Source organism: Oncorhynchus gorbuscha, linkage group LG12 (genome assembly GCF_021184085.1).
Source record: "Oncorhynchus gorbuscha isolate QuinsamMale2020 ecotype Even-year linkage group LG12, OgorEven_v1.0, whole genome shotgun sequence".
NCBI classification, from domain to species: domain Eukaryota; kingdom Metazoa; phylum Chordata; class Actinopteri; order Salmoniformes; family Salmonidae; genus Oncorhynchus; species Oncorhynchus gorbuscha.
Genome location: NC_060184.1, coordinates 40,756,016 through 40,779,305, shown reverse-complemented (window position 1 = coordinate 40,779,305; position 23,290 = coordinate 40,756,016). Strand labels below are relative to the sequence as shown.

The window sequence follows — 23,290 nt, the reverse complement described above, 5'->3', positions numbered from 1 at the left end:
CACTAGCTAACTCTTCAGCAAATCTAGAAAAGAAAGGTCTCTCTCTCTGTCTTTCCTTTTCTTCATCTGCCTGTTATCCATTTCCATTTCATCTAATTGTCTGTTCTCCCACATTTATGTGTCCTCCTCTCCTTCTTCCTCATATGCCTCTTCTCCCCTACTCCCACCGTCTCCTAATCCCACGCCAACCCTGTGGTCCCTTGACCCTCCTTCCTCCTCTTTTCTCCCTCTGTCCCTCACTGAACCTCGCCCTACGACCCCTACATTGTTCCCTCCAACCTACATACTCCGGTATCCTGACCCTGCTCTGCAGATTCCCTATGACCATGAGGAGATCAGGAGGGCTCTGATTGCTGTCCATGACTTTGCAGTTCCTCAGATTAAGGTGCTTTTTTCACTCTTCTGCCCATCCCTCTATGGTCACTCTCTGGTTCTCACTCTATGTGTTCTTCTGCCAATGGAAGCTAGTGGGAGGAGATATAGGAGGACAGGCTCATTGTAACAGCTGGAATGGAATAAATGAAACGTATCAAACTCATTAATTATATAGAAACCACATGTTTGACTCAATTCCATTTATTCCATTCTAGCCATGACAATGAGCCTGTCCTATAGCTCATCCCACCAGCCTCCTCCGTCTTCTGCTATGTTTTATTCTATAAAGGTGCTTTTCTCCCTTTCTGCCCCATCCATCTCTATTCGGTGTCTTGCTCTGTGACGATTCTCTCGAACGTCTGTACCTCTGCAAAACGAGGAAGAGAATCCAAGCCAAACTAGGAAGCCAAACTAAAAACTTCAGACAAACTAAGTCCTAAGTGCAAAAACTAAGTTTCAACAGCTTCAGTTGGGTCACTTTTATCTCGGAATACTGATGCTGACTGTGTTGTATATCAATTTGTACATTTCTACATGTATAATTTGTATATGTTTTTCTGTTTTTTTGAATACTTAGTGACAGTTGTTTTGTTTGTTTTATTTGTTGATTTTTTTAACCCGGTATTTCCATCATTATCCACTAGGTTTGCTGCTGGTCCTCTCTAATGGACTTGAAATATGTACCGTAGCTAAAAATGGGTCAATTAGGGGCAGTTTAATATATATGCCATTTAGCAGTTTAAGGAGAGATAATAGTATAATGGTTAAGGTGATGGCTTGACCTGCTTGATAGTCACTGGACCCGGGTTCGAGTCCCGGTAGGGGATACCACCAAATCCCTTATAACATACTTCCATGGTTGGTTTCAATTACTCTCCCCTTAACCTGCCCCTAATTGACCCCTTTTTAGCACCAACTTCCGAGTCCATTAGAGAGGATCAGCTAAGATGTAGAATCACTGATCTACAAATAGTGATCCCTGCTAAATAATAGGCTTTGTGCGATTAAGATTTGTACAACTACGCCTCCCCTGGCTTACCATACACTCGCGCACCACCACACACTGATTGATTGATTTTGGATATTCGACCTGCAGCAAACCAAGTGGATAATGCTGGAAATACCAGTCAATCAATTTTTTTTAAACAACCAAAACAACTGGCCCTGTGTATACTGTATGTGGCGCAGCGGTCTAAGGCATTGCATCTCAGTGCAATAGGCGTCACTTCAGTCCCTGGTTTGAATCCAGGCTGTATCACATCCGGCCGTAATTGGGAGTCTCATAGGGCGGCGCACAATTGACCCAGTGTTGTCCGGGTTTGGCCGGGGTAGACCGCCATTGTAAATAATAATTTGTTCTTAACTGACTTGCTTAGTTAAGGTTAAAACATTTGTTTTTTTTTACAAATAACCCCAATTCTCTTCCCTGAGTAGATTGGGCAAGGGGGGAGGGCGGAGCTTCCTGCCATCAATGGTCCGACAGACTCGGACCGTGGACCCATCCTCCCTGTGCCAATGGGCATCAGACCTGTCCTAAGCCGTTATCGCATAGAGGTGAGACAACACTCTATGACTAGGGTACAGAACTCCGAGAGGGCACTAAAACTACAAATAGGGGGATGGTAATCCCAAACTAGAGGACAAAGAGAAGGTACCCCAAAACTAGACACTTAAAGGAGGAGGAACTCCCTCATTACTGTGAGTCCAAGAAGTGGAGATCCTGTAAGGGAAACTAAAGGGAACCCCCGAAACAAGTTATTCATAGTGTGTCAGATGCGGAACCCCCGAAACAAGTGATTCATAAGTGTGTCAGATGCGGAACCCCCAAAACAAGTTATTCATAAGTGTGTCAGATGCGGAAGCCCCAAAACAAGTGATTCATAAGTGTGTCAGATGCGGAACCCCCAAAACAAGTTATTCATAAGTGTGTCAGATGCGGAACCCCCAAAACAAGTGATTCATAAGTGTGTCAGATGCGGAACCCCCAAAACAAGTGATTCATAAGTGTGTCAGATGCGGAACCCCCAAAACAAGTTATTCATAAGTGTGTCAGATGCGGAACCCCCAAAACAAGTGATTCATAAGTGTGTCAGATGCGGAACCCCCAAAACAAGTGATTCATAAGTGTGTTAGATGCAGAACCCCCAAAACAAGTGATTCATAAGTGTGTCAGATGCGGAACCCCCAAAACAAGTGATTCATAAGTGTGTCAGATGCGGAACCCCCAAAACAAGTGATTCATAAGTGTGTTAGATGCGGAACCTCCAAATAAGTTGAAGATCTGGGGGATGCTGTTCAAATGGTCTGATCCAGTGTGATGGGTTGTGGTCCAGGTTCTGTTCTGGGGCCTGCGGGACCTGAAGAGGGTGAATTTGGCCCAGGTGGACAGACCCAGGGTGGACATAGAGTGTGCAGGGAGAGGAGTCCAGTCTGCACTGATCGTGAACTTCAAAAAGAACCCCAACTTCAGCACACTGGTCAAGTGGTTCGAGGTGGTGAGTAGAATCTGGTCAAATCTTGATGGCCTTTCAGACAATGAAAGACAACAGATACTGTACTGTGTATAGAAAATAGATTCCAGATGTTTAAACCTTAGATCAGGGCAACGTCATACCACCTAGTCCTAACTCGATATGTGACCCCCTGACCTTTGCCCCCATGGTACCATCAGGACCTGCCAGAGAACGAGCTGCTCCACCCTCCTCTTAACATCCGGGTAGTGGACTGCAGGGCATTTGGCCGATACACCCTGGTGGGTTCCCACGCCGTCACCAGCCTACGACACTTCATCTACAGCCCCCCAGACAAGACGCAAAACAACTGGGCCAGCGCAGGTAGACCTACTCACACTATGCAAGACACTTTTCTAGTACTTTCTATTCCTATTACAAGATTTTACATGTTTGTATTGTTCAGGGGAATACCATGTATTCATACTATTTGAGTATATACTGGACATTTGGAGTATATATACTGGAGTCTAATCTTCCATATTCTTTTCAACTGTTTCTGATTTCCTCTCAGACCTGTGTGCATATGAATGTTTCCTTCTGCTTTACTTACATTGAAGCTTTCTGCGCTTCCCTTTTCCCACTCCTGCTCTCCTGCCTCTCCTCTCTCTCTCTCTCTCTCTCTCTCTCTCTCTCTCTCTCTCTCTCTCTCTCTCTCTCTCTCTCTCTCTCTCTCTCTCTCTCTCTCTCTCTCTCTCTCTCTCTCTCTCATCCTGTCCTATTCCTCCTCGGTCACACCACTGACCCCACTCCAGCTAGACTGATGAATGGCTACATGGTCCTGACCAACGGGGGGTCCCAATCTCGCCCCTCCTCCCCTTACTCCCGCACCCTGCCCTGTACCCTCTCTCACCCCACAGGTGATGTCATAGTCAACATGGGTGCCAACCCCTCAGTCAGGAAAATGGACACGGTGGTGAAGTTAGATGCTGTAAGCTTTGGCACGCATGTCTCAGATTTTTTTGGGATCTCTTTTGAATTTTGAAAAGGACAGAAGTAGAGATGCACTCAAGGACTGAAATTGAGGTTTATGGCTTTTACACCTCTGGTGCTGTGTGTGGTGTAAAACAAAGATTTTTATGTGTGTGTTTTATATTGATATATTTAGCATTTTCATTTGTGTGTAATTTGGTGCCGTTTTGTGTGACCCTCTCCCTGTAGTCGTCTGATGCAGTAATTAAAGTTGATGTGGTAAGTGGTATGGATCTGTCCCTCCTCATTTGAAAGCGCTCCACCATGTGGACAGACATCAATTGCCACTTGTAACATTTATTTACTATTGCCAGGTAGCACTTTTGTTCGTTTGTTCAGACGCTCTCTCTCGTATCTGCAGAATGAGGAGGAGAAAGAAGAGAAGAAGAAGAAGAAGAAGAAGAAGAAGGGAGAGGTGGAGGAGGACGATGAGACCGACGAGAGAATGCTGGACTGGTGGTCCAAATATTTTGCTTCCATCGAGACACTGATGGAGGTGAGAGATCTATTATAATCTATTATATTGCTTTTTGTTCCGTCTAGTAGGAATATGGTTATATTCTGGAAATAGTGTTTGAGTAGTTCCAATTAGACTACTAGTGTCCTAGAATAAAGTCAGTTCTATGTGTGTGTTGTGGGAATAATCCTGATCTTTTCTCAGATCCTCAGGGCCCAGGAGGCAGCTCTGGCTGAGGCCGAGGAGAGGGAGGAGCAGGAGATAGCAGCAGAGGGAGCAGGTACAACGGTCTCTCAGGATGACTACCGTGTCTCTCAGAATGACAGGATTCTGTTGAAGCTCTAAATAGTGGATAAGAATGGGAGCAGTGGATGGCTGTGATGTGTGCTTTTATAGATGGATGCTATAGGATCAGAGTGTCTATCTCTGCCTGCTTGCGGACTGGTGGAGAGGGCACCAGTTGAGTTGATAATGTGAAGGCATTGTATACATTGCACACCATCATCACTCGCCTCCTTCATCCCTAGGACCCCCCCCATCCGATTACCCCCACCCATCTCCACCTAAAATAGAAGGAAAGCATGACTCCATATCAAATCATGTATATACATCTACTAGCATGTAGCATGAACTCAATTTTAAATATGATGGCATGGATATCAGTTGCCATGGCAATGGATGGCCAGAGGGGTCAGATGTCAACTTTCATGTTGATTGATATCTGGGGTGCTGTAATGTGTCCATCCCTTCGCTCCACTCAACTCCCCTCCCCTGCCCCCTGCACCCTGCCACCTCCACTCCCCCTTCTCCACTCCTTTCCCTCGCTCCACCCTCAGATATCAAACCTGATGACCTCCCTGTAAAAGGCTCCAAGGGTAAGGAGAAGAGCCGAGACAAGAGCAGGAACAAGGACAAGAAGAAGAGTCACCATGCAGGAGAGGGGACAGAGAAACGCCCCAGCAAACCCAAAGTGAACGAGCTGCTGGTCAGTAGGCGTTAGAGATTCCACTGGGCACAAACATACACACCCCTTGCTCTGATACCTGTGTGTGTGGGGGGGGGGGGGGGGGGGCATGTTTAACTATACTTGTGGATCCACAAGAGTAGTAAACTAACAAAATGTTGCCCAGCTGGGGACATTTTATTAGTCCCCACAAGGTTAAATGCTATTTCTAGGGGGTTTAGGGTTAAGGTTAGAATTCGTGTTATGATTAGAATTAGGTTTAGGGTTAGAAGCTAGGGTTAGGTTTTTGGGTTAAGGTTAAGGTAAGGTTAGGGGTTAGGGAAAGTAAGATTTTGAACAGGACTGAATTGTGTGTCTCCACAATGTCAGTTATAAAACTGTGTGTATGTGTGGGCGTGCGTGCGTTTGTACTTTCCAGGTGTACAACAAGGAGTTAGAGGCAGAGTATGATAACTTTGAGGACTGGCTCCACACCTTCAACTTGTACAGAGGGAAGGCAGGGGACGACGATGAAGCAGCCCTGGATGACGACAGGATCGTGGGCAGATTCAAGGGCTCCATGTGCATGTACAAGCTGCCTCTGTCTGAGGAGATCACCCGGGAGGCGGGCTTCGACCCTAACATGGGCATGTTCCAGAGCATTCCACACAATGACCCAATCAATGTGTTGGTGCGAGTCTTCGTGGTCAGGGTGAGTAACAGCCAAACCTTTGTTGCTCTAAAGCATAGCGACCTAGTCATGTATTCTCAGTCAACTATCTTTTTTTGGGGGGGGGGGGGGGGGGGGTAAAATAAGGTTTCAAAAGATTTTAAGAATAAATGATTGAGTAAAAACCTGAACTATACCACATTCTTCAACTTTCTGTTCCAGGCCACAGACCTCCATCCTGCTGATGTCAATGGGAAAGCGGACCCCTACGTCGTCATCAAACTGGGCAAGTCAGAGCTGAAGGATAAAGAGAACTATATCTCCAAACAGCTCAACCCTGTCTTTGGCAAGTGAGTGTGGATGGATACACGCACTGCACTTTGCTTCTGATTCAGCTATTGCATTGAAGCATTACTTGACTCTTGTAACTCACATAGATGCATTGGGCAGCGCCATCTATGAAAAGCTTACCATTTCCTATTTGTATTTTAGACATTTAGCAGACGCTGTTATCCAGAGCCTTTTTAAACACACCTTTGGTGACAGAACCCTTTCTACATACAGTTTTATCCAAGCAATATCAAAGCTCTTTTGTAAAATGTTGATGTGGAGTGGCCCCCCCTCGCTATTGAACCTAGTCGATACACAAATACCCCTTAGGTAAACGTGTTTGTACTTTTTGTAACAATAGTTCCATTGAACAGAAGCTCGAGCCTTTGCTTTAGCTGTGGGATATACGATTACATTAGGTATGATGTTTTTCTTCCGCTGTCCAGACCAAATGAGAATGTTAACGGTCTCGATGAAAATGATACATGCCGTGACATTTTATCAGCTAACAATAATGTAAATGCCTGCGCCAAAGTCTTTGTTTATTAATGCCTAATTGTCCTTTTATCTACTGTGCTTTGTTTTTGTTTATGCATACATGTATATACTGTAGATCAGTGGATGGACCCAAAATAATAACGGTTCATATGGTTTATTTTCTGTTGTTTTACCAATGAAATCAACATAGGTTTAAGATAATAACAAATGTATTTATTTAAACCATTAGCACGGATAGAGAATCCTTCTACAGTATGGAATGCGTAAGCTAGTTGTTTACATGTTTGATTGGTCAGATAAGTGCAGCCGTGAGGATGCGGCTGAAATTTCACGATGGGAAGAGGACAGAGCGAGAGAGAGGGGTGGGCATGGATGGGGCTTGGAATGTGTTTAGGCTATTATTAGCGTTATAACGTCACCAAATTACAAAATGATATACATGACATCAGGAATATTTTTGGAACAAAAAATTAACATTTTAACATTATTAATCATCAAGATTTAAAAATAACGGCTCTGTTCCAGAACACCAGAGATCACTTTCGTTCCTGATTCTGTTTCCCTTCATCAAAAAATTATGTTATTTTTCGGTCTGCAGTTCTGCTCCCTGGACCCCTGGTAGAGATGATGTTATAGATGACGCCTGTCCCATGTTTGACTATGATTGTTTTTAAGTGTCTCAACTCAATTTGATTGGTCCACGATGTGGTTCTGTAAATAATTCGTATTTTGTATCAGTGTATCATTGTGAAGAGACAGTTAAATATTTGTTTCTGAACTCTGCAATATCAAAATCTTATCTCAAATGTCATCCGTACTCTCTTCATCTCATCCTTTTTGGTCTATCCCTTCCTTCCATCCCTTCCTCTCCTTGCCTCCCTCAAATCCTTTTCAGGGCGTTTGACATGGAGGCTACGTTCCCCATGGAGTCCATGTTGACCGTGTCAGTGTACGACTGGGATCTGGTGGGCACTGATGACCTCATCGGGGAGACCAAGATCGACCTCGAGAACCGCTACTATAGCAAACACAGAGCTACCTGTGGCATCGCTAACAACTATTCTGTGTGAGTTCCTGTCCGTCTGTTAGTTAGTATGTTCCTCTGTCTGTCTGTCTCTTTCGAAAGAAAAAGCAAGTAAATATCGATAACAGTCTGGTGGTGTTGTTTGTTCCTCCTGGTAGGCATGGTTACAACATGTGGCGTGACCCCATGAAGCCAAGCCAGATCCTGGCCAAGCTCTGTAAGGAGGGCAAGCTGGACGGACCCCACTACGGCCCCGGGGGAAGGGTCAAGGTCGCCAACCGTATCTTCATGGGTGCCACAGAGATCGAGGATGAGACTGGTATGTTGTTAGTATTTGATGCATTTATGTCATTTAACAGAGCAAGCTTTATTAAGCTTTGTCTACATTTAGAGAGACCTGGTATTTTGTGTGTGTGTGTGTGTGTGTGTGTGTGTGTGTGTGTGTGTGTGTGTGTGTGTGTGTGTGTGTGTGTGTGTGTGTGTGTGTGTGTGTGTGTGTGTGTGTGTGTGTGTGTGTGTGTGTGTGTGTGTGTGTGTGTGTGTGTGTGTGTGTGTGTGTGTGCGGTTTCCAATTGTTTTGTTTTAAGAATATGTACATAAAGATATATGAATGAGTGATGGTACAGAGCAGCATAGACAAGATACAGTAGATGGTATCGAGTACAGTATATACATATGAGATGAGTATGTAAACAAAGTGGCATAGTTAAAGTGGCTAGTGATACATGTATTACATAAGGATGCAGTGGATGATATAGATTACAGCATATACATATTCATATGAGATGAATAATGTAGGTTAAACATTATATTAGGTAGCATTTTTTAAAGTGGCTAGTGATATATTTTACATAATTTCCCATCAATTCCCATTATTAAAGTGGCTGGAGTTGAGTCAGTGTGTTGGCAGCGGCCACTCAGTGTTAGTGGTGGCTGTTTAACAGTCTGATGGCCTTGAGATAGAAGCTGTTTTTCAGTCTCTCGGTCCCAGCTTTGATGCACCTGTACTGACCTCGCCTTCTGGATGATAGCGGGGTGAACAGGCAGTGGCTCGGGTGTTTGTTGTCCTTGATGATCTTTATGGCCTTCCTGTAACATCGGGTGGTGTAGGTGTCCTGGAGGGCAGGTAGTTTTCCCCCGGTGATGCGTTGTGCAGACCTCACTACCCTCTGGAGAGCCTTACGGTTGTGGGCGGAGCAGTTGCCGTACCAGGCGGTGATACAGCCCCCCAGGATGCTCTCGATTGTGCATCTGTAGAAGTTTGTGAGTGCTTTTGGTGACAAGCCGAATTTCTTCAGCCTCCTGAGGTTTAAGAGGCGCTGCTGCGCCTTCTTCCCGATGCTGTCTGTGTGAGTGGACCAATTCAGTTTGTCTGTGATGTGTATGCAGAGGAACTTAAAACTCTCCACTACTGTTCCATCAATGTGGATAGGGGTGTGTTCCCTCTGCTGTTTCCTGAAGTTCACAATCATTTCCTTAGTTTTGTTGACGTTGAGTGTGAGGTTATTTTCCTGACACCACACTCCGAGGGCCCTCACCTCCTCCCTGTAGGCCGTCTCGTCGTTGTTGGTAATCAAGCCTACCACTGTTGTGTCGTCCGCAAACTTGATGATTGAGTTGGAGGCGTGCGTGGCCACGCAGTCGTGGGTGAACAGGGAGTACAGGAGAGGGCTCAGAACGCACCCTTGTGGGGCCCCAGTGTTGAGGATCAGCGGGGTGGAGATGTTGTTGCCTATCCTCACCACCTGGGGGCGGCCCGTCAGGAAGTCCAGTACCCAGTTGCACAGGGCGGGGTCAAGACCCAGGGTCTCGAGCTTGATGACGAGCTTGGAGGGCACTATGGTGTTAAATGCAGAGCTGTAGTCGATGAACAGCATTCTCACATAGGTATTCCTCTAGTCCAGATGGGTTAGGGCAGTGTGCAGTGTGGTTGAGATTGCATCGTCTGTGGAGCTATTTGGTCGGTAAGCAAATTGGAGTGGGTCTAGGGTTTCAGGTAGGGTGGAGGTGATATGGTCCTTGACTAGTCTCTCAAAGCACTTCATGATGACGGAAGTGAGTGCTACGGGGCGGTAGTCGTTTAGCTCAGTTACCTTAGCTTTCTTGGGAACAGGAACAATGGTGGCCCTCTTGAAGCATGTGGGAACAGCAGACTGGTATAGGGATTGATTGAATATGTCCGTAAACACACCGGCCAGCTGGTCTGCGCATGCTCTGAGGGCGCGGCTGGGATGCCGTCTGGGCCTGCAGCCTTGCGAGGGTTAACACGTTTAAATGTTTTACTCACCTCGGCTGCAGTGAAGGAGAGTCCGCATGTTTTGGTTGCGGGCCGTGTCAGTGGCACTGTATTGTCCTCAAAGCGGGCAAAAAAGTTATTAAGTCTGCCTGGGAGCAAGACATCCTGGTCCGTGACTGGGCTGGTTTTCTTCTTATAGTCCGTAATTGACTGTAGACCCTGCCACATACCTCTTGTGTCTGAGCCGTTGAATTGAGATTCTACTTTGTCTCTATACTGACGCTTAGCTTGTTTGATAGCCTTGCGGAGGGAATAACTGCACTGTTTTTATTCAGTCATGTTACCAGTCACCTTGCCCTGATTAAAAGCAGTGGTTCGCGCTTTCAGTTTCACGCGAATGCTGCCGTCAATCCACGGTTTCTGGTTAGGGAATGTTTTAATCGTTGCTATGGGAACGACATATTCAACGCACATTCTAATGAACTCGCACACCGAATCAGCGTATTCGTCAATGTTGCTGTCTGACGCAATACGAAACATATCCCAGTCCACGTGATGGAAGCAGTCATGGAGTGTGGAATCAGCTTGGTCGGACCAGCGTTGGACAGACCTCAGCGTGGGAGCTTCTTGTTTTAGCTTCTGTTTGTAGGCAGGGATCAACAAAATGGAGTCGTGGTCAGCTTTTCCGAAAGGAGGGCGGGGCAGGGCCTTATATGCGTCGCGGAAGTTAGAGTAACAATGATCCAAGGTTTTTCCCACCCTGGTTACGCAGTCGATATGCTGATACAATTTAGGGAGTCTTGTTTTCAGATTAGCCTTGTGTGTGTGTGTGTACAGGTCTAAAGAAGCAGACAGATGAGCACCTGGCGCTGACGGTGCTGAAGCACTGGGAGGAGATCCCTAGGGTGGGCTGTAAACTCATCCCAGAACACGTCGAGACAAGACCCCTGTTCCACCCTGAGAAACCTGGCATCGAACAGGTCACACCAACTCCTATATCTCAAAAACTATCCACATTTTATTATTATATAATATATATATTATATATATTATTATTAGGGTTTATCTAGAACCTTGTTTACCCCTTTTTTCTCCCCAATTTGCAACTTCCCAACAGATTTAAATGTAATGTAGTGCTTTGAGTTGATTTAAATGTAATGTGGCGCCTAACAAGGGTGAAATAATCAGACCTGGGTACAAATTCTATCTCAAATATCTCAATTACTTTCACATGCATTTCAAATAAGTATTTAGATATATTTTAGGAAAAAGGAAAAGCAGTTTAAATACACTTGGAAAGTATTTGAAAATACTCAAATACACTTCCTTGAATTTAACCTAGGTATTTGAAAATAGTGTTTGAATTAAGTATTTGAAAATACTTTCAATACAATTTGGTAGACTATTTGGTTTTAAAATAGCCATTGAAATACTCATATATTTTGGAATGTGTATTGGAAAATACATAGAAAAAAGTATTTGAAATACCAGATACTCAAATACATATGTATTTGAACCCAGATCTGTAAATAATGAAGAGTAGTGGATAATGAATCTGTAATAAGCGGTTATAACCTTTTTTGACTTCTGTTAAACTCCACAGGGGCGGATAGAGATGTGGGTAGACATGTTCCCCATGGACATGCCAGCACCTGGACCCGCCATTGACATATCACCACGGAAACCAAAGAAGTAGGTCCTGTCTGGGGCTGGCGCAAGTCTTCAGTCAGTGTAGATACAGTGTATACAAGAGGTGGAACCAAGTCATTGTTTTACAAGTCACAAATAAGTATCAAGTCTTAGCATTCAAGTCCTAAGTCAAGACAGGCAAGTCCGAGTCAAGTCTCAAGTCAAGACCACCAAGTCAAGTATCAAGTCCTAAACTTTGAGTTTCGAGTCCCAAACAAGTCATAATGTGCTCTTCACCAAATGTAATACCATTTCATATTTTTAACAAGAGTAATAGTACACTGCTCAAATAAATAAAGGGAACACTAAAATAACACTAAAATGAATGAAATATTCTTATTAAATACTTTTTTCTTTACATAGTTGAATGTGCTGACAACAAAATCCCCCCAAAATCATCAATGGAAATCAAATTTATCAACCCATGGAGGTCTGGATTTGGAGTCGCACTCAAAATTAAAGTGGAAAACCACACTACAGGCTGATCCAACTTTGATGTAATGTCCTTAAAACAAGTCAAAATGAGGCTCAGTAGTGTGTGTGGCCTCCACGTGCCTGTATGACCTCCCTACAACACCTGGACATGCTCCTGATGAGGTGGCGGATGGTCTCCTGTGGGATATCCTCCCAGACCTGGACTAAAGCATCCACCAACTCCCGTACAGTCTGTGGTGTAACGTGGCGTTAGTGGATGGAGCGAGACATGATGTCCCAGATGTGCTCAATTGGATTCAGGTCTGGGGAACGGGCAGGCCAGTCCATAGCATCAATGCCTTCCTCTTGCAAGAACTGCTGATACGCTCCAGCCACATGAGGTCTAGCATTGTCTTGCATTAGGAGGAACCCAGGGCCAACCGCACCAGCATATGGTCTCACCATATGGTCTGAGGATCTCATCTCGGTACCTAATGGCAGTCAGGCTACCTCTGGCGAGCACATGGAGGGCTGTGCGGACCCCACACCATGACTGACCCACCGCCAAACCGGTCATGCTGGAGGATGTTGCAGGCAGCAGAATGTTCTCCACGGCATCTCCAGACTCTGTCACGTCTGTCACATGTGCTCAGTGTGAACCTGCTTTCATCTGTGAAGAGCACAGGGCGCCAGTGGCGAATTTGCCAATATTGGTGTTCTCTGGCAATGAAAAACATCCTGCACGGTGTTGGGCTGTAAGCACAACCCCCACCTGTGGACGTCGGGCCCTCATACCACCCTCATGGAGTCTGTTTCTGACCGTTTGAGCAGACACATGCACATTTGTGGCCTGCAGGAGGTCATTTTGCAGGGCTCTGGCAGTGCTCCTCCTGCTCCTACTTGCACAAAGGTGGAGGTAGCGGTCCTGCTGCTGGGGTGTTGTCCTCCTACGGCCTCCTCCACATCTCCTGATGTACTGGCCTGTCTCCGGGTAGAGCCTCCATGCTCTGGACACTACGCTGACAGCCACAGCAAACCTTCTTGCCACAGCTCGCATTGATGTGCCATCCTGGATGAGCTGCACTACCTGAGCCACTTGTGTGGGTTGTAGACTCCGTCTCATGCTACCACTAGAGTGAAAGCACCGCCAGCATTCAAAAGTGACCAAAACATCAGCCAGGAAGTATACGAACTGAGAAGTGGTCTGTGGTCGCCACCTGCAGAACCACTCCTTTATTGGGGTTGTCTTGCTAATTGCCTATAATTTCCGCCTGTTGTCTATTCCATTTGCACAACATCATGTGAAATTTATTGTCAATCAGTGTTGCTTCCTAAGTGGACAGTTTGATTTCACAGAAGTGTGATTGACTTGGAGTTACATTGTGTTGTTTAAGTGTTCACTTCATTTTTTTGAGCAGTGTATATTACATTTACGCAAATCATGAATGCTTTTAAAAATATCTATATATTTATTACTTTCCAAATAAACATTATATTTCCATGTAAATACATCGACTATCGAGGATCGCTATGGGGCGCAATCGGGCGATGTAGGCTTGTACACAATCGCCCAACCTTAACACACACACACACTCTCTGTGTGTGTTTCCAGTAGGCTAACGTATGTCAATGATTTTAGGAACAGCAGTAACATCAGGCAGGATTTAGGCTACCAACTGCCTAGCCAGTTGTAGCTCAATCTTGGGTGCAATGATCACGTTCCCGCACTGACTGACTGTGTAGAGGCTCATTGATTTAACATTACTACACTAGTAAAGTTATAAATGATATAGCTGTCGGCTATATTAACCACAACTTACCGTTCTTTGAGCAGCTTCAAATGTCAAACAAAGCTGGAAGTTTTGAACACTTTTTTAATAGCATCATTTTAATTGTTTGGGCTTGGGGAGTGTGTCAAGTCAGGTCGGAGTCATAAGGCCCAAGTCCAAGTCAAGTCACGAGTCATTGGTGTCAAAGTCTAAGTCATCATATTTGTGACTCGATTCCAAGTCATGTGACTCAAGTCCACAACTCTGGTGTATATACATCACAGAGATATATCATGTGACAACTTTTACATATGAACTCCTTTCTGAAAGGTTGACTGAAGTATTGTATCTTATTTATGGTCCAATATGAAGTGCTGTTTATATATCTCTTAAATCAAATGGACTTGTAGTTTTCCTACTAATTGCGATTACAGGTTTCCTGTGGTAAGTGTTTTGTGTCCTTAGAGTGGGTTGGTCATCTAGCATTAACCCTGGGACATGGCTGTAGAGTCCACACAGCCATGTTCCAAGGCTAACTAGCACCAGACAACAGCAGTCCAACTGTGTGTGTTCCTCCCTCCCTCCTCGCCAGATATGAGCTCAGGGTGGTTATATGGAATACAGACGAAGTAATACTCGAGGATGATGATTACTTCACTGGGGAAAAGTCCAGTGACATATTTGTCAGGGGGTAGGTACCACAGAGGGCCATGGCGCTAAGCCCTGATCGCCCCGTGGGTGTGACAAAGTGGCGTGCTGCGTTTTTTTGGCGTTAATCATTGTTTTTTTTGTTTTGTTTTTTGTTTCTATGTTTTCCGTGTGTTGGGTGTTTGTTTGTCGTGTCTCGTTTGATGTCCTCTCTCTCTCTCCTGTGTGTCGATGCTGTGCTGTTGTCTAGCTTTGAGCTGCGTGTTATTATTTGGAACACTGATGACGTAGTTCTAGAGGACGATGCTTTCATGACAGGAGAGAAGATGTCTGACATCTATGTCAAGGGGTAAAACACATATGATTCCATCGCATGGCTCGTACAAACCCCTCGCCCTCCCTTACACGACCCTTCCTCGGCTAAACAACCAGAACTCTGCTCCCCTGCTCAAGTCCCACCCCTCTCCCTCAGCCCTCCTATCGGCACGCAGTAAACCACCATGCCTTCACGCCTACAGGGAGAGGAAGCCAATCAGGGCCATACCACTAAAACCGCCTAAAGAGTCAGTGTCATCAAAGACATCACACAAATGACACTAGGGCCAGGCCATTTACTCATCTAAAATGGACTAATCGTTATTGAATTATCCAGATCATGGATAATGGTTTGTAATATGTTCTGTGGATGACACACGTATTGATTTAGAATTTTTCTTTTCAGTAGGTCTCATACACATTATATTGGATATAAGCCAGGATAAGTCCATGGCAGCCAATTTCTAATCATCCTTACTGCCATTTGTTTAACTGGTATGGTCCTGCATTCCTACTGCACATTCCTACATTGTCTTGGGCAGGGGTTAAACGATAGCATTAGTCAAGAATGTTTGCATGGGAAATGTCCTCGTTGTTTTTTGCAAATTTATTGTAATATGATGCTTCTTAGTAATGATTATAGTATAATCAATTCTAATGGACATTGAAAGTCATATAAACAAAATTGGCCTCCCCTCCTGCTTCTCCAATGTGCCCACCTTCAGGGTTTCAATTCAGTCCATTCATCTTTTCTTTTTTTATTCCAGTTGAAGAATTTAAAACTGCCATCGATTTTGAAAGATACATTTTTTATTTATTATTGAAATGAGAATTTTGATTTCCTTTCTGAATTGAAAATGAATGGAACCCAACCCTCGTTACCAACCACTGCCCACTTGACGCCACTGCAGCAGTACAACTCACCTACAGTACTGTACTGAGCCTGCATTGAGACACATTTTGCATTGTATGACACTTCTGCTTATGTATGTTCACCTCGTCGTATATGCATCTTCGCTCCAATGAAGGAAAGCACTGTCATAAACTCTTTTGAGATCATTTATGTGACTCTTTTTGTTTTTTTGGAAAGCTTTGTGTTGTGCATGGCAATAGAAATCATGTGACCCTCCCAACACCAAATCAGGTCATTTTGTATTTAAATACACAGTTCAAACCGTGTTCTTATTCAGTCGTTATCAGATGGTACACTTCATATGGAATTTACCCAGGGCCACACAATCAGCATTATTTCATAGGCATATTTCAATTTGTTTGAATCATTAATCTCATACTGTTTTATATTGGAGGGTCACATCATGCATGTGTTTTGCTTTTAAAATACTAACTTTCCTTTTTTGTATTAAATGGACCAGACCTGTAATGCATAAAACACATTCAGCCATAGTATAAATTATCCACTAACAATCTCAAATCACATTCGCTGATGTAAGATGGTTGATCTTCACTGCATCTGCCTAACCTCCACAGATAACCTTCACACAGAGCTAGCTGATATGTAAAAAAATAACTTAATAATAACACGGTCCTTACACCCAATTTACAACATTATTACCCTGACCTCTAACCTTTGACCCCTGTGATATTTAACCCTTTATCCCAGGTGGCTGAAAGGGCAACAGGAGGACAAACAGGACACAGATGTCCACTACCACTCTCTGACAGGCGAGGGGAATTTCAACTGGCGCTTCGTGTTCCCCTTTGACTACCTGATGGCCGAGGAGAAGATTGTCATCTCTAAGAAGGAGTCCATGTTCTCCTGGGATGAGACAGAGTACAAGATCCCTGCACGCCTCACCTTGCAGGTCTGGGACGCTGACCACTTCTCCGCTGATGACTTCCTAGGTAGGCCTACACTGCTAGGGCTCTCTGGAATGCTACATATTCTTCTTTTCATGTCTATTTTCTAAAATGTTCTGTATTTTCTCAGCCACTTCTTCTATAGCTCCTAGATCACATCCCTCAACCTCTTTCATCTCTTGTCCTCTTTCTCTCCAGGTTCTCGCTCTATCTCAGTCTGTCTTTGCCTCTCCATCTTTGTACAGGCGTAGGATCTTAATTTGAACCCTATTGCAGGATAAATGTTTTACTTGTCGTGTATTTGAGGTTTAATAAGACTTTCTAAAGTTTGTCATTTCCACTTTGATATTTCAGACTTGATTTTCCCATATGAAAAATGCATCAAAAATGTCAATTATAATTCAACATAATAATTCACATTTCCTGTTGCTACGGGGTTATTTTCCTGCCGTAGGAAAGGGCTTAAATTAGGATCCGACATCTGTATCTCCTCAGAGATTTCCTCAGTTATTCACTAATGCCCTGTATTTTCTCTCCTGACAGGTGCAATAGAGCTGGACCTGAACAGGTTTCCCCGCGGGGCGAAGACAGCCAAGCAGTGTTCCCTAGGCATGGTCCAGAATGAGGCTGAGCTGCCCTGCATTTCCATCTTCAAACAAAAGAGAGTCAAGGGCTGGTGGCCATTCGTGGCCCGCGATGAAAACGACGAGATGGAACTCACGGAGAGAGAGAGAGAGAGAGAGAGAGAGAGAGAGAGAGAGAGAGAGAGAGAGAGAGAGAGAGAGAGAGAGAGAGAGAGAGAGAGAGAGAGAGAGAGAGAGAGAGAGAGAGAGAAAGAGAGAGAGAGAGAGACTAATCTTCGAAACCAAGAATAAAAATGTCAGATAATTATTTAGGTTCAGGGTCGAGATGTTGAGAGAAAGATACTAACGCGACTAGCGAAGTCTCCACCCCCCTATCTGGAAACTCTCAGCCGTCCAAATAACCAGTGACTAAAAACCTGGGCACTGGAACTACTGTTACTAGCTAGTCGTTGCATCCCAGAACCCTTTTGACGGATGTTACGATACCCTTTCTTTTAAGTAGTCTGTCCACTAGAGATTACACATACATAGACACAAACGCATACGCACACACGCACCGCACACACACAAGTTGGAGTATTGGATTGATTGTGTCGTCTTCTCAGGGTAAAGTGGAGGCGGAGCTTCATCTGATGTCGGCAGAGGAAGCGGAGAAAAGTCCTGTTGGTCTGGGACGCAATGAGCCTGACCCTCTGGAGAAACCAAAGTATGATATTTACAATTACACTATACACACATTAAGACGATACACACATACAGACAAAACGAACACAATCACAAAAAAATATATATTTTAAACGTGAAGGTGGGAATGAAAATAATGGTGCGGAGTCAGACTCATATATTCATCCACTTCCTTCAGGAGTCCTATTTACACGATGCAAAAAAAAAAACAAAAAAAAAAAAAACTGGGACCATATTTCATTCAAATGTCAATTTATATTCAAACCCTCTCATTGTGCATCCATCAGAAGCTAATAATGGTTTATTCAGAGGATATATGGTGCACACAAGACATACGGCCTATTTTGTCAACAGCACCTCTGCGCTGTGAAAATGCCACCCTTACACCTTCACACTATCACTCCATTCTCCTCCTGTCATTCCTTCACCTGTCTCCCTCTGTTTCTTTTCTTCCTTCCTTTGTGTTGCCTTTCTTCCTCCCCTCCAACCTGCGTTGTCTTTCCTTCCATATACATCCTCTCCACCCCTCCCTTCCTTTCCTCCCCCTTCTGAAGTCGCCCGGACACCAGTCTCATGTGGTTTGTGAACCCTCTGAAGTCCATCCGCTACTTCATCTGGCACAACTACCGCTGGCTGATCCTCAAGGCCCTGGGCCTGCTGCTACTGCTGCTCCTGCTCGGCCTCTTCCTCTACTCCTTCCCTGGCTACCTGGTCAAGAAGATGCTGGGGGCCTGAGAGAACGTCGACCCACCAGGGCCACCGGTAGCCCCCTCTCTCTGTCCTATCCTAGCCTCTCCTCTCTTGTCCTCCGTTCCGCATTTTCCGTCAGCTCCTCTTTCCCTCTCTCTGTTCTCTCCTCTGTTCCTCCTTTTCACCGAACCCATATCGCTTCACTCTCTGTCTTTTCCCTTCTCACCTCTTTCCTCTGCTTTCGACCACCTTCCTTTTCCATAACCTCTTTCTTCCATCCCTCAACCGCTCATCTCGTCCTCTTTTTTTCCCCCCAGGTATGTCTCAGTCTTTGTCTTTCCTCAGATATACAGAGATTGTCTCTGGTAGCTTTTGCTGCATCCCTCCCCTTTTTTTCTTTGCTCTCAGCATCTTCATGTCCCTGTCTCTGTCCCCTATACTGTCCTCTGTCTCTGTCCCCTATACTGTCCTCTGTCTCTGTCCCCTATACTGTCCTCTGTCTCTTGTCGCTCAACCTGCCAGTGTCTGGTGTCAATCCCGAGTCTTCCATTGTGCATCACACTGTCATTACACTGGCGGCTTCAGGGGAAATACTTTTTAATATGTAGCTGCGTTCAAGCGAGCTGTCAAACAAACACCATCTAATTTTACATCTGTGTCTCCATCGTCTGAGTCTCCATCGTCTGTGCTTCCCGATTGTGCGGTGGTTCTTCTGGTTCTGTATAAAATAAAAAAGAACATTGCTATTTTGTAAACAGGGTTGTTTGTGTAGTAGGGTGTGGAGAAATTGTGAGCAGTTAGAAATAGTGATACATCATATGGCTTACGAACCACTAACGCTTGCTCTCCTCTTTCCTCTCTTTACCCTGCACTTTGGCCCCCATTACCACTGTTTCCCCACCCCACCCACTACCCTCCCTTTAATCCACTCACCCTTCTGTTCCCCACCTCTACCTCTCCCACAACCGCCCCCATCTACCCCATATCTTTCCCCACTTCCTTCCCTTATACCCTCCATCACACCCTTTTAACCCTCAACCCCCATCCCACCCATCCCATGCCCCACTATCTACCCCTCTATTCTCATCCTTCCCCTCTAATCTTACACCCATCCCCCCAGTCGGCCGGACACCACATTCCTGTGGTTCCTGAGCCCGCTGAAGGCTATCCGCTACCTGGTGTGTAACCGCTACAAGTGGCTTATCATCAAGATTGTTGTGGCCCTGCTGCTGCTCATGATGCTGGGGCTCTTCCTCTACAGCATGCCTGGCTACCTGGTCAAGAAGATGCTGGGGGCCTGAGGGGGCTGATTGGGGCTGCAGGGATGGGTACCAGGGTGGGTTGGGGGTGGTCGAGACACAGAGGAGTGGTGGGGGTGGTGGGCAGGGTTCCATGCACTTACACTTTCCATTGTTAATACTCACATCCACCTAACAACATCCCCCAGTCTCTCCATCAGTACCCTCCCCCCAAACACACTCGCCTCAGTGCTGCTGAGAGACGGCGTGTAAGGGAGAGAATAGGGGAGGGAAAGGTGGATAGATGGGAAGACAAGATGATAGCAGCCCCCCCAGTCCACTCCCTCCGCATCCCAGCCTTGCCCTTTCTCCACCACACCTCTAACCATGGCAGTGCTGCTCAACACACATACTCAAGGACTTCCTATCCTTTGGTCTTCTGAAAACTAGGAACAACCATCTACTTTCGACTGCTACAGTAGCACAGTGTGCCTAACCGATCAAATGCTTCAGGACGCTAACCAATCAGAAACCTCATCCCTGCACTGGCCACTGACTAACCAATCAAACAACTCAACCCTGATCTCATCATCAGCAATGCAGCATACCCTGATGTTACCTTTCAGAGATGGTTTATTTACCTATGTATGTATTTGTTTATTTATGACTTAAATTGATTTGGAAGTTGCCGGAGTCTGGTGTAGCAATCTAAGCTTCCGATTCCGGACTACACATGCCCCCTGTCGTTGGGGACTCGATCCCCGGCTCGGCGGATTGTCCGCGCTCTTCCTTTCTGTATCTCTCTTCATTGTCTACTATTCTGTACTTATAACTGTCTTGTCAATAAAATAATAATAAATATGGAAGGCGATCGGAGCTCCTGGTCTCCTAAAAACATATACAATTATTTGGAAGGACATGGTTAGTTTGATCATTTCTCAAGTGATGTTGTAAACTATTTATTTAACTAGGCAAGTCAGTTAAGAACAAATTGTTATTTACCATGACGGCCTAGGAACAGTGGGTTAACTACCTTGTTGAGGGGCAGAACGACAGGTTTTTTACCTTGTCAGCTCGGGATTCAATCGAGCAACTTTTCAGTCGCTGGTCCAACGCTCTAACCACTAGGCTATCTGCCACCCCATGAGACAGTGCCTTCAGTGCCATTGACTTTTTCAACATTTTGTCATGTTGCAACCTGAATTTAACATTTCATATAGGGATTCAAACGCAAAGACCAGGGAGATTTTCCAATGCCTGGCAAAGAAGGGAACCTATTGGTAGATTAAAAATAAAAAAGCAGACGTTATAAAAAGGTTATCAAAGTTGTTTGTTCTGCCCACTATGATTCATTTGCTCCCTTCAGAAATGATAGGCTGTGGTCTATATTGGGTTAGTTATAACAAATCTTTGTTAGGGTTATTGCTTGTAATCGATAAGGACTGGGGAGCTTTTCAGGATAAAAAATAAACGTTTTTAGTCCTAGAGGAAAACCTGTTTCAGTCTGATTTCCACCAGACACTGGGAGAAAAATTTGCCTTTCAGCAGGACAATAAGCTAAAACACAAGGCCAACACTCAAGTAACTGAGTTACCGTTTTGACTTAAATCTACTTGAAAATCTATGGCAAGACCTGAAAATGATTGTCTATCAATGATCAACAACCAATTTCACCAAGCTTGAAGAAGTTAGAAAATAAGAATGCTCTTAGAGACCCAGAAAGACTCACGGCTGTAATCGCTATTAAAGGTAAATATACTTATGTAAATTATAGATATTATTTCTGTATTTAATTTTCAATGCATTTTCTCAAATTTCTAAAAACATGTTTTTACTTTGTTATTATGGAGTGTTGTGTTGAAATGGGTGAAAATGTTGTTTTATATAAATGTTTAATTCAGGCTGCAACACAACAAAATGTGGAATAAGTCAAGGGGTTTGAATACTTTCTGAAGGCACTATGTGTCGGTTTCGAAATGGGAATCATGGGGTTGGTGTGAGCTTTTGAACCGGATCAAATTAAACGTTTTTTCAACAGTTCATTAGCGTTCCTCTTTAGCTCTTGCAGCCTTTGCACACGTGTTCTAAAATAATGAGACTGAAAACAGGTGTCTATTTTCCTAGGACCTACTGTAGTTCAACAAGATTTAAAGAGGGACAAGGAATACAAGAATAGCTTTCGAATATGAATCCATTAGAGAAGTAAACTTGCTATTGTTTGGCTTAAATTATGTCGTCAAACACCAACATTTTATGGAACAAGGTTTGTTTCTTCACCACTTTCTTCAGTGACCTGGAATGCTCTTATTGGTTCTTAGTTATCCAGAAAATATACAGTAGTAATATAAGCATGCATCAGTATTCTAACATCTCACGGTGATTGAGTTTACATGATCATCAGATATGGCATGACTTCCTTTCTACTATAGCTTTTACAGTCGGCTTCTAAACCTGTTATCTGTATGGATCCTGGCACGTTTTAATCCATGCAGATTTTCCCGGAAGTGGCTATGTGCACCTTATAGCACAAGAGGTCCGGTAAAAGGGAGGTGTGGCTTGGCCTCTTGACCTCTGCCCTGTCGGCCTGTCAGATTACTTTGTTTGCCGTGTGCAGTTCCCTCTGGTTTCCCCTTGCTTGACCTACTTGTAGTTATGACATCATTTGTGTTGCAGTCATTTTAGTGATCTCATGTTCACAAAATACAAAACCAACAAAAATTGATTTTGTTTGCACTAACACTAAGTCTATTATATTATCCTGTTGATGAGTATGCAATACAAACATTTTGTCTGTTTTAACAATGATCTTAAATAAATGGAATTAATTGAAATAACAATTTTGACAACTGTTGGGTTTGTATCTGGTTACAATGTGTCGTCCAGTGTGTGTCGTTGTGTTCTTTGTGTGTTTCAATATGTATCAATATGACTCGTTATTAGTAGTGTTTGTGTGTCCGTGCGTGTACATTTCAGTTTTGTGTGTGTGTGTAAACATCTCTTCCTGCAGTCGTCCCAATACCAGTCTGTCGTGGTTGCTGAGCCCAATGCATGTGGTGTGTATCCTGGCCTGGAGGCACTACAAGCTGCACTGTGTTCTACTGCTGGGGGCAGTCCTGGGACTACTGTTCCTGGGCCTGCTCTTCTTCTCCATGCCCTCTGCCCTCAGCAACAAGATCTTCAACATCGCTGGCTGAACACACTTATCAACCACACACATGCAAACTTTCTCTCAATGTGCCTGATCCCTGAGTGTATTTGCACTCTCTTAAGCATTGTTGGTATTTGAAAGGCTCTTTGTACACGCTCTAATGCATTGCACTATTATCACATATTGTTGGTATAATCTTCTATACATTCTACTTTACTATAAGGTAATACTCCCATTATGCACTTTATATTTTCTATTAAAAGTGTTAAACATCAATT

General features: G+C 44.4%; 1 protein-coding gene across 3 annotated transcripts in view; it reads left to right on the top strand.

The window, feature by feature from the left end:
- LOC123991013 (otoferlin-like) overlaps nt 1-23,288 on the top strand; it is a 157,913-nt gene extending 134,625 nt beyond the window's left edge. Inside the window, exons 27-46 of one of the 3 annotated variants that reach the window (XM_046292116.1) lie at nt 314-385; nt 1,810-1,929; nt 2,709-2,870; nt 3,047-3,209; nt 3,641-3,816; nt 4,047-4,076; nt 4,219-4,353; nt 4,519-4,594; nt 5,151-5,299; nt 5,697-5,969; nt 6,150-6,277; nt 7,651-7,821; nt 7,938-8,098; nt 10,853-10,995; nt 11,619-11,707; nt 14,786-14,884; nt 16,472-16,713; nt 17,212-17,390; nt 17,858-17,958; nt 18,491-19,734. In XM_046292116.1, the coding sequence (XP_046148072.1) occupies nt 314-385; nt 1,810-1,929; nt 2,709-2,870; nt 3,047-3,209; nt 3,641-3,816; nt 4,047-4,076; nt 4,219-4,353; nt 4,519-4,594; nt 5,151-5,299; nt 5,697-5,969; nt 6,150-6,277; nt 7,651-7,821; nt 7,938-8,098; nt 10,853-10,995; nt 11,619-11,707; nt 14,786-14,884; nt 16,472-16,713; nt 17,212-17,390; nt 17,858-17,958; nt 18,491-18,671 (2,850 nt within the window). In that variant the 3' untranslated portion in view covers nt 18,672-19,734. Of the gene's footprint in view, nt 1-313; nt 386-1,809; nt 1,930-2,708; nt 2,871-3,046; nt 3,210-3,640; nt 3,817-4,046; nt 4,077-4,218; nt 4,354-4,518; nt 4,595-5,150; nt 5,300-5,696; nt 5,970-6,149; nt 6,278-7,650; nt 7,822-7,937; nt 8,099-10,852; nt 10,996-11,618; nt 11,708-14,785; nt 14,885-16,471; nt 16,714-17,211; nt 17,391-17,857; nt 17,959-18,490; nt 19,735-22,871 lie in introns of those variants that run through there. The other 2 variants (XM_046292118.1, XM_046292117.1) reach the window with 2 other exon arrangements.
- The last annotated feature ends 2 nt before the right edge of the window (nt 23,289-23,290 follow it).